This window comes from Leucoraja erinacea, chromosome 3, assembly GCF_028641065.1.
Source record: "Leucoraja erinacea ecotype New England chromosome 3, Leri_hhj_1, whole genome shotgun sequence".
NCBI classification, from domain to species: domain Eukaryota; kingdom Metazoa; phylum Chordata; class Chondrichthyes; order Rajiformes; family Rajidae; genus Leucoraja; species Leucoraja erinaceus.
In genome coordinates this window covers 9187898-9204900 of record NC_073379.1, presented here as the reverse complement: position 1 = coordinate 9204900, position 17003 = coordinate 9187898, and the positions used below count along the sequence as shown (strand labels likewise).

The following is a 17003-nucleotide window of genomic DNA, read 5'->3' as shown; positions in this document are numbered from 1 at the left end:
ACTGGTATATTTGTGGGATAGTCCCTTTTCAGTTCTAAGAGCATGTCTTTCACGTTTTATTTAGGTTGAGGCCTATTATTGCCACCTGCATTGAGGTACAACAAATCCCTTTGTTTTGCCTGTTATCTGATCAGATCAGGTAATACAATCCAGCCAAACACACGTACAATAGGTAGAGCAAAGGGGAAGATACAGAGATGAGAATATATCATACGATACGATAGAACTATATTCATCCCAGGAGGGAAATTGATCTGCCAACATTCATAAAATACAATAGATACGTGAAACATGAAATTCCAAATATATGGTGCCACTTAACCCTGGAAATTAACTGTTTCAGAACTGGGTGTGGAAAGATATGAAGTAGTATATCCCTTTTCCCTTTTATTTTTTTTCTGTTTTGTTTTCTTAACATTTTATCTATTTATTTATTTATTTATTTATTTTTAACTTATTTTCTGTTTGTTCTCGTTTTTCTTTCTCTCTCTTTTTATCTATTCTTTCACGAACTATCAATATTACTACTTTACTTAACTTTCTCTTTCCTTCTCTTTTTTGCTTCTGCTACTTTTCTATTAATAAATTAAAAACAAGATGTTGTACACAAAATGTATACTTCTTGTTTTAAATTATACACGGTTTATACTACTGTACATTGCTTCTAATAAAAATATTTATATAAAAAAAAGAACCATGAAATTAAAGTGACGAGTGGAAACGATTGGGGATGTGCAAAGATTGGGGAGGGGGGTGGGGGGGGAGAGGAGCCAGTCTCAAGACCCTGTCCCACTTTCCCGAGTTACTCACGAACTCTCCCGAGTTTTCCCCTTGATTCGAACTCGGGGAATGTCGGGGAATGTCGGTAGCGAGCTCGTAGGAGTCCGTAGATGTTTCGTAGCAGCTCGTAATGCCAGCCATAGGAACTCGGAGCATCAGGTAAGTCGGGACATTTTTTCAACATGTTGAAAAATGTCCACGAGTTAAAAAAATAGCCCCGAGTACCTACGAACGGCTATTGCCGTAATTCTCAGAGTTCGAATTAAGGGGAAAACTAGGGAGAGTTTGTGAGTAACTCGGGAAAGTGGGACAGGGCCTTCAGTCTACCCCACGGCAGAGGGGGGAGGAGTTGTAGAGTTTGATAGCCACAGGGAAGAAGGATCTCCTGTGGCGTTCTGTGCTGCATCTTGGTGGCACCCGAAGATGATGCCACTGGCGACCACCTGCAGCAGGACATCTGCAGCAGCTTACTGCGGACGATGATGGCGTGGAGCCTTCTCAAAAAGTACAGGCGGGGACACACACACACACACACACGCACACGCACACGTACACGTACACGCACACACGAGCACACACACGCACACACGCACACACGCAAACGCGCACACGCACACACGCACACACGGCTAATGTTAAAAACATGACTAATGTTAAAAACATGGCTAATGTTAAAAAATTTGACCTCAAAATCCTTGTGATGATACGTTCCAATCTCTTAATGCCCACCTTGTTCAGCTTGCCTTCGTGAGGCCACATGCTCACCACGACGCCTCGATCCATCATGACCAATATCTCCTTCATGTCTATGTATTGATCCAGTTCGATTACCTTGTCCATCCAGAAAATGTCTGCCATTCCGTGATCTGAAAACAGAATGACGTTCAAGTCATTCTGGAGGCCCACCTCCTGTGAAGAACAAAAGAGTAAGATCAGCGATGTACACAACACACTGGAGTAACTCAGCAGGACACGCAGCATCTCTGGGGAGCTACGCCCACGAAAACTTGGGAAGCTCAATGAAATTCTGAGACGCTAGATCAACATCTTCTTGTTAGTATAAGCAGTCATCATTGTATTCTGGAGTTATCATTTACGATGAGGGTTATCATGAATGATAAAATGGGGGAATGTTAATATTGGCCAACTTAAAGACGCCATAAAATGGAGAATCCCTGCACTTGTCAGAATTTCTTAACCCTTGGCAACTGAACTCGACAAGCTTTGAATGGCACCAATCAGTCTAGGCTCAGACTGGTATGCAGGATGGTGAGGGGTCCAGGTGTTCTCCCTGTTTCTCATAAATTGATAACATGTATAGCAGTTTTGCAAATGAACCTTAAATGCATCATTTCGATTGGATCACTGCAAAAGCATTGAAAATAGTATAAATAATGTTGCAAGACAGTCATCCTGTTAATCGATGGTTGGTCGAACTATTGAGCCTTGGAGAAACTGAATCTCAGGGCACATGTTTCAATGTTTATTCTTTTTTGTTTCCTTCTAGAACTTTCTTTTAAATACAATGGATTAGCCACTGTATTATTGGGTTAGGGAAATGTCTGTCATGTATGGGGTTAATCGATATCTGTAATTGGATTGTAAAGAGACCACCCCCATGTGCTTCGGCCCCTCGAGTTCTGGGGACCTATAAAAGTCCGCTGCCTCGAGGTCCTGTATCGATCTTCTGGGAGAGCGCTTGGGACTGCGTGACCTTCTGGAGTGTTTCTGTTTGAGCGAGGCCTAGAGGGCTCAATCAGGCAGATACGAGGATCGAACCCGCGATGGTTAGGTATAGTAGTGGAACTAGAATTGTGATTTGTCAAAATAAAATTTAGATGTGCAAGTGCTTGACTCTGATTTTACTAGAAACATAGAAACATAGAAATTAGGTGCAGGAGTAGGCCATTCGGCCCTTCGAGCCTGCACCGCCATTCAATATGATCATGGCTGATCATCCAACTCAGTATCCCGTACCTGCCGTCTCTCCATACCCCCTGATCCCCTTAGCCACAAGGGCCACATCTAACTCCCTCTTAAATATAGCCAATGAACTGGCCTCAACTACCCTCTGTGGCAGAGAGTTCCAGAGATTCACCACTCTCTGTGTGAAAAAAGTTCTTCTCATCTCGGTTTTAAAGGATTTCCCCCTTATTCTTAAGCTGTGACCCCTTGTCCTGGACTTCCCCAACATCGGGAACAATCTTCCTGCATCTAGCCTGTCCAACCCCTTAAGAATTTTGTAAGTTTCTATAAGATCCCCTCTCAATCTCCTAAATTCTAGAGAGTATAAACCAAGTCTATCCAGTCTTTCTTCATAAGACAGTCCTGCCATCCCAGGAATCAGTCTGGTGAACCGTCTCTGCACTCCCTCTATGGCAATAATGTCCTTCCTCAGATTTGGAGACCAAAATTGTACGCAATACTCCAGGTGTGGTCTCACCAAGACCCTGTACAACTGCAGTAGAACCTCCCTGCTCCTATACTCAAATCCTTTTGCAATGAAAGCTAACATACCATTCGCTTTCTTTACTGCCTGCTGTACCTGCATGCCTACCTTCAATGACTGGTGTACCATGACACCCAGGTCTCGCTGCATCTCCCCCTTTCCCAATCGGCCACCATTTAGATAATAGTCTGCTTTCCCGTTTTTGCCACCAAAATGGATAACATCACATTTATCCACATTATACTGCATCTGCCAAACATTTTCCCACTCACCCAGCCTATCCAAGTCACCTTGCAGTCTCCTAGCATCCTCCTCACAGCTAACACTGCCCCCCAGCTTAGTGTCATCCGCAAACTTGGAAATATTGCCTTCAATTCCCTCATCCAGATCATTAATATATATTGTAAATAGCTGGGGTCCCAGTACTGAGCCTTGGGGTACCCCACTAGTCACTGCCTGCCATTGTGAAAAGGACCCGTTTACTCCTACTCTTTGCTTCCTGTTTGCCAGCCAGTTCTCTATCCACATCAATACTGAACCCCCAATGAAATGATTCAATTTAATTGTCATTGTCAGTGTACAGTACAGAGACAACGAAATGCATTTTTAGCATCTCCCTTGAAAGGGAGACACAGGGCGTCGCGGTGTGCCCGCGCCTGCCGCCGTAATTACATTCCATTACACACAGGCAAAGGTGGGTGAAGTGTCTTGCCCAAGGACACAACGACAGTATGCACTCCAAGCGGGATTTGAACCGGCTACCTTCCGGTCGCCAGCCGAACTCTTAGCCCATTGTGCTATCTGTCGCTTTGTGCTTTAAGTTTGTATACTAATCTCTTATGTGGGACCTTGTCGAAAGCCTTCTGGAAGTCCAGATACACCACATCCACTGGTTCTCCCCTATCCACGTTACTAGTTACATCCTCGAAAAATTCTATAAGATTCGTCAGACATGATTTACCTTTCGTAAATCCATGCTGACTTTGTCCAATGATTTCACCACTTTCCAAATGTGCTGCTATCCCATCTTTAATAACTGACTCTAGCAGTTTCCCCACTACCGATGTTAGACTAACTGGTCTGTAATTCCCCATTTTCTCTCTCCCTCCCTTCTTAAAAAGTGGGGTTATGTTTGCTACCCGCCAATCTTCAGGAACTACTCCAGAATCTAAAGAGTTTTGAAAGATTATTACTAATGCATCCACTATTTCTGGAGCTACTTCCTTAAGTACTCTGGGATGCAGCCTATCTGGCCCTGGGGATTTATCGGCCTTTAATCCATTCAATTTACCCAACACCACTTCCCGGCTAACCTGGATTTCACTCAATTCCTTCAACTCCTTTGACCCGCGGTCCCCTGCTATTTCCGGCAAATTATTTATGTCTTCCTTAGTGAAGACGGAACCAAAGTAGTTATTCAATTGGTCTGCCATATCCTTGTTCCCCATGATCAACTCACCTGTTTCTGACTGCAAGAGACCTACATTTGTTTTAACTAATCTCTTTCTTTTCACATATCTATAAAAACTTTTGCAGTCAGTTTTTATGTACCCTGCCAGTTTTCTTTCATAATCTATTTTTTCCTTTCCTAATTAAGCCCTTTGTCCTCCTCTGCTGGTCTTTGAATTTCTCCCAGTCCTCCGGTATGCTGCTTTTTCTGGCTAATTTGTACGCATCATCCTTCGCTTTGATACTATCCCTGATTTCCCTTGTTATCCACGGATGTACTAACTTCCCTGATTTATTCTTTTGCCAAACTGGGATGAACAATTTTTGTAGTTCATCCATGCAGTCTTTAAATGTCTTCCATTGCATATCCACCGTCAACCATTTTAGAATTAATTGCCAGTCAATCTTGGCCAATTCACATCTCATACCCTCAAAGTTACCTTTCTTTAAGTTCAGAACCATTGTTTCTGAATTAACAATGTCACTCTCCATCCTAATGAACTGGGGGGGAAGCTTAGAACGAGCTATTTACACCTCTTTAATCTTTGCTTTCCGCAATACAAACTGCAAACTTTCCTTTTGAGGCATTTGTGATCTTTGACGCCACACAAGACCTTGCACTAAATGTTATTCCCTTATCGTGTACCTGCACACTGTGGATGGCTCGATTGTAATCATGTATTGCCTTTCTGCTGGCTGGTTAGCACGCAACAAAGGCTTTTCACTGTACCTCGGTAAATGTGCCAATAAACTAAACTGATAACTGATAAGCGGTTATTGTACAAATGTCAGAATCATAGGATATGTTTTCACAGGGGAAGGATTTTTTAACGGAGTGAGTATGCATGAATGAGTCACTGTGTAGCTTGTAGTACATAAAGCCTTTGTTATTCCCGACCTCTTTATAACAGGTTTTGGTTATAGTGGACTGTCTCTTTAGGAACGCAGGCTGCTACTCCACTTTGCCCTTCCCTATCGCTGTGTCCTTCTCTCCCCTGACTCTGAGTCTGAAGAAGGGTTACCACCCAATACGTCACCAATTCCTTCTCTCCAGAGATGCTGCCTGTCCCGCTGAGTTACTCAAGCTTTTTTGCGTCTATCTTCTGCTAGTTACCCAAGGAGGACATAGAAATCGACAAATCATTGAAATTGACGATGCATTGAAATTGACGATGCATTGAAATTGACGATGCATTGAAATTGACAAGCGATTGCTTCATCCACACTTAATTCTATTAAACAATGTAACAATGTAACAACAGCATTTTGGGTAGGCACATGGATGTGCAGGGGATGGAGGGATATGGATTATGAGCAGGTAGATAAGTGAAGATCTTGGCATTATTGGCACAAAGTGCTGGAGTAACTGAGCGGGTCAGGCAGCATCTAAGTTCATAGGTTCATAAGTTATAGGAGCAAACTTGGGCCATTCAGCACTTCGACATCTACGCCATTCAATCATGGCTGATCTATTTCTCCCTCTCAACCCCATTCTCCTGCCTTCTCCCTATAGCCCCTGACACCCGTACTAATCAAAGTGCAGGTCAGCCTGAAGAAGACTCCTGACTCGAAACATCACTCATCCTCTTTCTCCAGAGGCGCTGCCTGACCGCTGAATTACTCCACCACTTTGTATCTATCTTTGGAATAAACCAGCATCTGCAAGTTCCTTCCTACACATTTGGTCTTGGCATCATGTTCAGCACAGACATTGTGGGCAGAAGGGTGTGTTCCTGAGCTGCGCTGTTCTATGTTCTACATTCTATATCAAAGTGTGACACTTTATTTTGCTGTGCCTGATAGTACTGAAGATGATGGTGAAAATTCAGCACTCTGCAAATCCATACTCAAATGCAAACAAGTCGGCTTTAACATTTACCTTCACTAAGTACACAGAACATAGAACAGTACAGCACAGCAACAGGCCCTTCGGCCCACAATGTTTGTGCTGAACATGATGCCAGTTCAAACTAAACTCCTCTGCCTGCACGTGATCCATATCCCTCCATTCCCTGCACGTCCATGAGCCTATCTTTAAAGCCTCTTAAACGCCACTGTCATATCTGCCTCCACCACCAACCCTCCGGTTTCCTCCCACACTCCAAAGACACGCAGGTGTGTAGGCTATGGTACAACCTCATCTATTCTATCCGCTGCTCTAGATGTCAGCTGTTCTACGTCAGTGAGACCAAGCGCAGGCTTGGCGATCGCTTCGCCGAACACCTCCGCTCGGTTCGCAATAACCAACCCGGTGGCTCAGCACTTCAACTCCCCCTCCCATTCCGAATCCGACCTTTCTGTCCAGGGCCTCCTCCATGGCCAGAGTGAGGATCACCGGAAATTGGAGGAGCAGCACCTCATATTTCGCTTGGGCCGTTTGCAGCCCAGCGGTATGAACATTGACTTCTCTAATTTTAGGTAGTCCTTACTTTCTCCTCCCCTTCTGAGCTCTCCCTCAGCCCACTGTCTCCACCTCTTCCTTTCTTCTTCCCGCCCCCCTCACCCTCACATCAGTCTGAAAAAGGGTTGGGCGAACCAAGAACAGTAAGCATTAATGAACAAGCCACACATTTTTCTGACCTTAATTTTCTTGTTCATCTGTCTTAAAGTCCCATCCAACACGTGGGTGGCCTCAATCCTCTGCTTGGACCAGGGCCCATGGTGGTGGCCTTCCATGTCGATGTTTTCATAGTACACTGCTGCCATATCTGCTTTCCCCTGCCTAATCAGACAACAAATCACCATCATATGAAGGCCGCAGCAAAGAACTGCGGGTAGATAAAAATGACTGAAGAAATGGTCTCGACCCGAAACTTCACCTATTCCTTCGCTCCATAGAGCTCCTGGAGCGGGGCCTTACAGCACCGCCCCGCGCGGCTTGGAATGGCTGCGGGACTCTGACTGCGCACGCCGGGGGCTCTAACATCAAGAACCCGGTGTGCGACCTTGCATCACCCGGCGTGGCTTTAATGGCCGCGGGACAATCGCCATTGCCAGCCGGGGGCTTTGACTTTGACTTTGACTCTGACATCGGGGGGGGGGGGGGGGGGGGGGGGGGGAAATGCAGTGGAGAGATAAGTTTTTTTGGCCTTCCATCACAGCAATGTGATGGATGTTTATGTAAATTAAGTTGTGTCTTGGGTCTATTTGATTGTAATGTATGGCTACAGAAACGTCATTTCGTTTGGACCTCAAGGGGTCCAAATGACAAATAAATTGTATCTTGTATCATAGATGCTGCCTCACCCACTGAGTTTCTCCAGCACTTTTGTCTACCTTCCATTTTTCCAGCATCTGCAGTTCTTTCTTAAACAAGGAACTGCAGATGCTGGTTTAACGAGGTAAGACACAAAGTGTTAGAGTAACTCCGTAACTTTAGGGTGGCATGGTGGCCTAGTGGGAGAGCTACTGCCTTACAGCACCATGGTCTATGGTATATAGACACACTGAAGTCTTACAGCACCATGGTCTATGGTATATAGACACACTGACGCCTTACAGCACCATGGTCTATGGTATATAGACACACTGAACTGTTCTGTATTATACTCACAATATTCTGTTGTGCTGCAGCAGGCAAGAATTTTATTGTCCTATCTGGGACACATGACAATAAAACTCACTTGACTCCTGACTTAACTTGAGCTGTAAGTTCGATCCTGACTACGAGCGCTTGTCTGTACGGAGTTTGTACATTCTCCCTGTGGATTTTCCCCAAGATCGTCGGTTTCCTCCCACACTCCAAAGACGGACAGGTTTGAAGGTTAATTGACCTGGTATAAATGTAAATTGTTCCTAGTGTGTGTTAATGTGCTGACTCAGTGGGCCGAAAGGCCTGTTTCCGAGCTGTTTTTCTCCACTAAATTGAACTCAGCGGGTCAGGGAGCATCTCTGTAGAACATGGATAGAACATGCAAAACCAGCAGGATGCTCCTCAGCTTCTTCCCGCAGGCTATAAGACTGATAAACGGACTTTGCCCCCTGCCAAAGTATCGCGCACCAACCACCAACCTGGACACACTGCAGCAGAGCCACTGTCGTGCCGCTGCCGATCGGAACGCCTGTTGATGTTTAGTAGAGAGTAGAGTGTTTAATTTGTTCATGATAGATGTATTTTTATTTCTATTTATTTTTTACTGCACACTGAACGGACACTGGTTGAGCAACGTTTTTTTGTTTCCTCTGGGTATGTGAGTACCCAGGAAAATGACAATAAAGATATACTATACTATACTATACGTGACGTTTCACAGAGTGCTGGAGTAACTCAGCGGGTGATGCGGGACCTCTGGAGAACATGGATAGGTGACTTTTCGGGTCAGGACCCTTCTTCTGACTGATTGGGAGGGGGGGGGGAAGAAGGTGGGGGAAAGGTGGAAGAGAGGGGGGCAGCACAAAGTGTAAGTAAGTAAGTAAGTAAATTTTATCTATATAGCACATTTAAATCAACTCGCGTTGAAACCAAAGTGCTTTACATAAAATAAATAAGTTTCCGTACATCCATAAAAAAATTAATAAAAGAAAAATGACACAACACATTATAGAGTTCAACATGATCACAATAGAATCAACATTTTCCACTGTGGGGAAAGGCACCAGAAAGTTCAGTCCTCTTCCTCTGTGATCACCCGAGGTCGGGGCCTATTTGTGGCCTCCGCAGCCAGTCCGATGTTTTCAGGCCCTCTTGCCGGGAAGATGGAACTCCGGCGTCGGGTGAACACTCCTCAGCGGCTTGGAATGTCTGGAGCGGCCGCTTCCTCCCCGGAGACCGCGGCACCCAAAGTCCTCAGGCCGCGCCGGTTGGAGCTCCGACTCTGGCGAAGTGTGGCGGGTAATCCGTTGCTACCCTCCCTCAAGTGTATCCACCCATCACTTTAGACTTCATACGTTTATGTTCATATGTACTACTAGCAGAATTAGGTCATTCAGCCCATCAAGTCTGCACCGCCATTCGATGATGGCTGATCTATCTTTCCCTCGCAACCCCATTCCCCTGCCTTCTCCCCATCACCCCTGACACCCGCATTAATCAAGATTCTTTTAATCATTGCGGTCACCTGTGCACTACTGTGCACTAAGAATAAGGGGTAAGCCATTTAGAACGGAGATGAGGAAACACTTTTTCACACAGAGAGTTGTGAGTCTGTGGAATTCTCTGCCTCAGTGGGCGGTGGAGGCAGGTTCTCTGGATGCTTTCAAGAGAGAGCTAGATAGGGCTCTTAAAGATAGCAGAGTCAAGGGATATGGGGAGAAGGCAGGAACATGGTACTGATTGGGATGATCAGCCACGATCACATTGAATGGTGATGCTGGCTCGAAGGGCCGAATGGCCTATTCCTGCACCTATTGTCTATTGTCTATATCCTGCACAATTTACCGGTCAATTAACCCACAAACCTGTGCGCGTTTGGCGTGTGGGAGGAAACCGGAGCACCATGAGAAAACCCACGCAGGTCACGGGAAGAACGTGCAAACTCCGTACAGACAGCACCCGCAGTCATGATTTGAACCCGGGTCTCTGGCGCTGCGAGGCAGCAACTCTACTGCTGCGCCACCATGCCGCCCCTGGTGGACTAGATGTCTGGCCTTGTGCAATAATAAGACGGAGAACTAATTAAGATGCTGGAGTCATCACTGCATTTCTGCAAGTATGAGTCATTGCCTTTGGGGACTGCTCATATCATTGGACCTAGTTTCGATCGCTTGAAAGCCTTATGTTTTTCCCCACAGAAGCTTTTTGCATCAATCGGAGCTACATTGGAGAAAAGAGAATCACATATAACGCATGCACAGATTCCCATTGCTTCAGACTGTGTGCTTTTTAAAGATGACCGTATCAGCTGCACACGGCGCTTTTCTCAAGAGTATAATTTCACAGTTAATTATTGGGGGTTGTTTTATTTTGGGTTTTATGCAGAGAAAGATTGTTCGGGGGATTTCTGTGCCGAGCGCCCCTTGAAGAATGTGGTTTGAATGCAGCGGATGTGTTATTGGCTTGCATTGCCAGACTGCAGGACCCAGCAACTCTGCACTGGGTAGTGGCAGCAGCAACTGACCTTTGTTTCGTTCTTTGCTCAGCTGCCAACCTCTTCCTCCTCACACAAACGAACAATTGTCGGCGCACAGGCAGGGATAGTCATCTGCACAGCTTTCCCACCACGTCTCCGCATTCTACACAAGCTGTGCAAGGCGACGTCAGAGGCCGTGTTTGGAGTACTGTGTTCAGTTTTGGACGCCCCTTGGTCACCCAACGTCTCTGCCTCAGGGCGGTGGAGGCGGGTTCTCTGGATGCTTTCAAGAGAGAGCTAGAGAGCGCTCTTAAAAATAGCGGAGTCAGGGGATATGGGGAGAAGGCAGGAACGGGGTACTGATTGGGGATGATCAGCCACGATCACATTGAATGGCGGTGCTGGCTCGAAGGGCCGAATGGCCTACTCCTGCACCTATTGTCTATTGTCTATTGCCCTGCTGTGGGCGGGATGCCGGAAAAGGGTTACCCCGCAGATTCCTATGAAACCTTTTCCCCTTCACCTCAAACCTATGTCCTCTGGTCGGCATGGACGAATTGGGCCGAGGGGATGTGTTTCTATGCCATTTCGCTCTATGTTTCCATGTACAAAAATTGATCTGGTGTGAAAATAGATGCGATAACTGCAAAGCATAAATAGCAAGTTGAAGAAGCCATCAGGGAAATTACATAACGACTTAGAAACATCTGGGCATTGTGTAGATGATTAAATCAGTGCTGCCTGATGACCTAGTTAGAGATTTGTTTGAATCAAGACTAGGGCAAGACTTGATGCAATCTAAACCAGCTGTTGATATACAATCTTTTTCCAAGAAAAGATGAGCAGTTCAATGTAGTTTAGAGACAGTACAGAGACAGGCCCTTCGGCCCGTTGAGTCCGTGCCCACCAGCGATCCCCGCACACAAGCACACTATCCTACACACACTAGGGCCAATTCACATTTATACAAGCCCAATGAACTGCACTTTTACTGTAGAGATACAGCAGGGAAACAGGCCCTTCGGCCCATCGAGTCTGTGCCCACCAGCAATCATCACACGCTAACACTATCCTACACACAGTAGAGGCAATTTACAATTTTACTAAAGCCAATTAACCTACAAACCTGCACGACTTTGGAGCGTGGGAGGAAACCGGAGCACCCGGAGGAAACCCACGCAGGTCACGGGGAGAGCGGACATACTCCGAACAGATAGCACTGGCAGTCGGGATCAAACCCGGGACTCTGGCGCTGTAAAGGGTCTGTCCCAATTGGCGATTTTATTCGGCGATTGCCAGCATCATTGACTGACATATCAGGTCACCGAAAAATTGATGCGGCGTGATGCAGCGGTGATACGGCATGATGCGGCGGTGACACGGCGGTGACGACGTATTAACGCGCGGTGTTTTTTCCAAGTGTCGCAACATTTTTCTGTCGCCGCTGGAATGTGAAATTTTCAAAATCTTTCGATTAAATGTTTAAGAAGGAACTGCATATGCTGGAAAAATCGAAGGTAGACAAAAATGCTGGAGAAACTCAGCGGGTACAGGGCCTGTCCCACGAGCATGTGACTCCATGCGGCAAGCGCGACCTAAATGGGCCGGTCCCACCAGCATGCGCCTGCATGCTGCAAGCACGACCAAACCAGAAGCGGGAGCCACGCGGAGGTCGATTGAGCGACATGAAGTTTGAGCGAAGTCCGCGGGAAGTTCGCACGTGACGTACGGCGTCGAGGCGGCTGCGGGCCGGCAGGCCGTTGCCGTGCAGAATTTTTGAACACGGTCAGTTTTTCGGAGCCCCACGCGATGTCGGGACCAGCTCCGCACAACTCCATACGGCTCCGGCGATCGAATTGGGACCGGCCCCGCGAGGCCCTATGGCTCAAGTGATCACGTTAGGTCGCGCTTGCCGCATGGAGTCGCATGCCCGTGGGACAGGCCCTTTAGGCAGCATCTATGGAGCGATGGAATAGGTGACGTTTTGGGTCAAGACCCTTCTTCAGTCTGAAGAAGACTCGCCCCTGATGATGCTGCTGGCCTTGCCGAGCGCGCGAGGTATAAATGGAGTCAATGGAAGGGAGGTTGGTTTGTGCGATGGTCTGGGCTGCGTCCACAACTTTGCAATTTCTTGCGGTATTGGATGGAGCTGTTCCCAAACCAAGTTGTGAAGGGCCGTCCCACTTAGACGACTTTTTAGGCAAGTGCAGGAGACTTTGCGCTCACCTCATGATCGCCACATGTTCACTGCTGAGTCTCCTTCATGGTCGTGAGGAGTTCCCGCAATCTGGGAGCTAGTTGCAGCCTCAGTATGGTCGTCACAAATTTTTCAACATGTTTCAACACTTTCATCGCCATGGAGAAAATCGATAATCCTGTCGTGGTAGGTGCTGTTGTCGTGGGGTCACCATGTAGTTACGGGTAGTTGAGACAGTCGTAGGTAGTTTTAATTTATTGCCTTTGCTGACTGGTCATTTTCATTGGCTCATCGGGGGGGAAAAAAAACATATGCACAAGTTTTCAGAACCAAGTTTAACCGACCGGTAATGCTAAATGTCCGCCAAACTTCACAGCTGTGTATCTCTGGCTTATTAAATGTTGTCTGGCTTCTTAAAAGTGTCTCCACTCCTTCTCCCCCCCTTCTCCCATCCCCTCCTCCATCATCATTTAAAGGACTTACCGTACAATGTGCTAGCCGTCTTAGCTTTCCTGTTCATCGCGGTGTGTGTCTGTTTCCCTTGGCTTTACACTATGCGAATTTCAGACAGCGCTCCCCCGCTTTCCCTGGCCCCCGCCTTTGCGATGTGTTTGTGTGTGCTCCAATCTGACAGTCGCCATTCCAGTTCCTGGTTTTTCAGGCGAGTGCCGCAAACCTGACAGTCGCCGGCAGTCGCCTGAAAGTGGGACCGGCCCTTGTTACATCCTGATATAATGGCTTCTCTGGCGCATCTGTACAAGTAGGTTTCTGTAGACGTTGAAGTTCTGTGGTTGACACTGCATTGTTTCAAGTAACTGGCTAGGGCAAAGAAAGAAGAGACAATAGGTGCAGAGGTAGGCCATTCGGCCTTTCGTGCCAGCACCGCCATTCACTGTGATCATGGCTGATCATCCACAATCAGTACCCAGTTCCTGCCTTGTTTCCATATCCCCTGACTCTGATCTTTAAGAGCTCTATCTAGCTCTCTCTTGAAAGTATCCGGAGAACCGGCCTCCACCGCCCTCTGAGTCAGAGAGTTCCAAAGACTCACAACTTTCTGTGAGAAAAAGTGTTTCCTCGTCTCCGTTCTAAATGGTTTACTCCTTATTCTAAAACTGAGGCCCCTGGTTCTGGACTCCCCCAACATCGGGAACATGTTTCCTGCCTCCAGCGTGTCCAAACCCTTAATAATCTTATATGTTTCAATAAGATCCCCTCTCATCCTAAACTCCAGAGTATACAAGCCCAGTCGCTCCATTCTCTCAGCATATGACAGTCCTGCCATCCCGGGAAGTAACCTTGTAAACCTACGCTGCACTCCCACAATAGTACAATGTCCTTCCTCAAATTAGGCAACCAAAACTGCATACAATACTCAAGGTGTGGTCCCGCTAGGGCCCTATACAACTGCAGAAGGACCTCTTTTCTCCTGTACTCAACTCCTCGTGTAATAAAAGTCAACATGCCATTCGCTTTCTTCACTGCCTGCTGTACCTGCATGCTTACTTTCATTGACTGATGAACAAGGACCCCCAGATCCCGTTGTACTTCCCCTTTTCCCAACTTGACACCATTTAGATAGTAATCTGCCTTCCTGTTTTTGCTACCAAAGTGGATAACTTCACATTTATCCACATTAAACTTCAACTGCCATGCATCTGCCTACTCACCGAACCTGTCCAAGTCACCCTGCATTCTCATAGCATCCTCCTCACAGTTCACACTGCCACCCAGCTTTGTGTCATCTGCAAATTTGTTAATGTTATTTTTTATTCCTTCATCTAAATCATTGAAGTATATTGTAAATAGCTGCGGTCCCAGCACCGAGCCTTGCGGTACCCCACTAGTCACTGCCTGCCATTCTGAAAGGAACCAATTAATCCCTACTCTTTGTTTTCTGACTGCCAACCACTTTGCTATCCATGTCAGCACTCTACCCCCAATACCATTTGCCCTAATTTTACCCACTAATCTCCTATGTGGGACCTGATCAAATGCTTATGACAGTCCAGGAACACTACATCCACTGGCTCTCCCTTGTCCATTTTCCTCATTACATCCTCCAAAAATTCCAGAAGATTAGTCAGGCATGATTTCCCCTTCGTAAATCCCTGCTGACTCGGACCGATCCTTAATGCAATCCAAATGTTCCGCTATTTCATCTTTTATAATTGACTCCAGCATTTTCCCCACCACCGATGTCAGGCTAACTGGTCTATAATTGCCTGTTTTCTCTCTCCCTCCTTTGTTAAAAAGTGGGATAACATTAGCTACCCTCCAATCCACAGTAACTGATCCTGAATCTATAGTACATTGGAAAATGATCACCAATGCGTCCACGATTTCGAGAGCAGCTTCCTTGAGTACCGTGGGATGCAGACCACCAGGCCCTGGGGATTTATCAGCCTTCAGTCCCATCAGTCTACCCAACACCATTTCCTGCCTAATGTGGATTTCCTTCAGTTCCTCCGTCACCCCAGATCCTCTGGCCACTACTATATCAGGAGGATATCAGCGAAATGTGAGGTGCTGTTCCTCCAATTTGCGCTGACAATGGAGGAGGCCCAGGACAGAAAGGTCAGTGTGGGAATGGAAGGGGGAGTTAAAGTGTTTAGCAACCGTGAGATCAGGTAGGTTTAGGCGGACTGAGCGGAGGTGTTCAATGAAACGATCGCCGAGCTTGTTCTTGGTCTCGCCGATATAGAGGAATCCACACCTGGAAGTGCGGATACAGTAGATGAGGTGGGAGGAGGTGCAGGTGAACCTTTGCCTCACCTGGAAAGACTGGTTGGGTCCTTGGATGGAGTCGGGGGGGGGGGGGGGGGGGGGGGGGGGGGGGGGGGGGGGGGGGGGGGGGGGGGGGGGGGGGGGGGGGGGGGGGGGGGGGGTGGGGGGGGGGGGGGGGGGGGGGGCAGACTAGAAGGGCCGAGATGGCCTGTTTCCGTGCTGTAATTGTTATATGGTTATTATATTACAGAGAAAGGTTGAACAAGTTAGGGCTTTATTCTTTGGAGCACAGAAGGTTAAGGGGGGACTTGATAGAGATCTTTAAAATGATGAGAGGGATAGACAGAGTTGACGTGGATAAGCTTTTCCCACTGAGAGTAGGGAAGATTCAAACAAGAGGACATGACTTGAGAATTAAGGGACAGAAGTTTAGGGGTAACATGAGGGGGATCTTCTTTACTCAGAGAGTGGTAGCTGTGTGGAATGAGCTTCCAGTGGAGGTGGTGGAGGCAGGTTCGATTTTATCATTTAAAAATAAATTGGATAGTTATATGGACGGGAAAGGAATGGAGGGTTTTTGTCTGAGTGCAGGTAGATGGGACTAAGGGGAGAATAAGTGTTCGGCACGGACTAGAGGGGCCGAGGGCCTGTTTCTGTGCTATAATTGTTATATGGTTATATTATATGGTTAAAGCGACAAGTGTAGCATTTCCTGCGGTTGCTGGGAAAGTACCCGGGGAGGGGGTGGTTTGGTTGGGAACAGCGGATACCATAGATGAGGTTCCTTGTCCGAGGGTCACCAATGAGGTAGATAGTAGTTCAGCACTGCTCTGTTCGCGGCAGAAGGACTTTCAACCCCATTCTCCTGTCTTCCCCCTGTAATCTTTGACACTCTTACTAATCAAGAACCCGTCTACCTCTTAGAAATACCCACTGACTTGGTCTCCACAACCAACTGTGGCAATGAATTCCACAGATTCACCACCGTCCGACTAAAGAAATTCCTCCTCATCTCCTTCCTAAAGGAATGTCCTTTAACTCTGAGGCTACGATCTCTAGTCCTAGACTCTCCCACTAGTGGAAACATCCTCTCCACATCCACTCTATCCAGGCCATTCCTTATTTGGTAAGTTTCAATGAGGTCCCCCCCCCCCCCCCCCCATCCTTCTAAATACACGCTGAAGGCATGAACGTTGAGCCAATTTAACGGTGAGCTTGTTGTGGTTGGCATTGTGGAATGAGACAGGCAGCTGGAAAAGCAGACCAATGAACGTGAGCATGCGGAAGCATTCAGCAGAGGTAAAACAGGAGAATAATGTTCATTCAACAGCAGGAAATATCCAGCTTCAAGCCACCAGTGGCCATTTAAATTCACTTTTACATCCTATGCCAC

At 46.9% G+C, this 17003-nt stretch overlaps 1 protein-coding gene across 1 annotated transcript in view; it reads right to left on the bottom strand.

Annotated features, from left to right (window-relative positions):
* enpp6 (ectonucleotide pyrophosphatase/phosphodiesterase 6) overlaps positions 1-17003 on the bottom strand; it is a 43741-nt gene that overhangs the window by 8440 nt on the left and 18298 nt on the right. The window contains exons 4-5 of the mRNA XM_055632036.1: positions 7259-7400; positions 1510-1689 (exon numbers count right to left, since the gene is read on the bottom strand). Coding sequence (XP_055488011.1) covers positions 1510-1689; positions 7259-7400 — 322 coding nt within the window. The remainder of the gene's footprint in view (positions 1-1509; positions 1690-7258; positions 7401-17003) is intronic.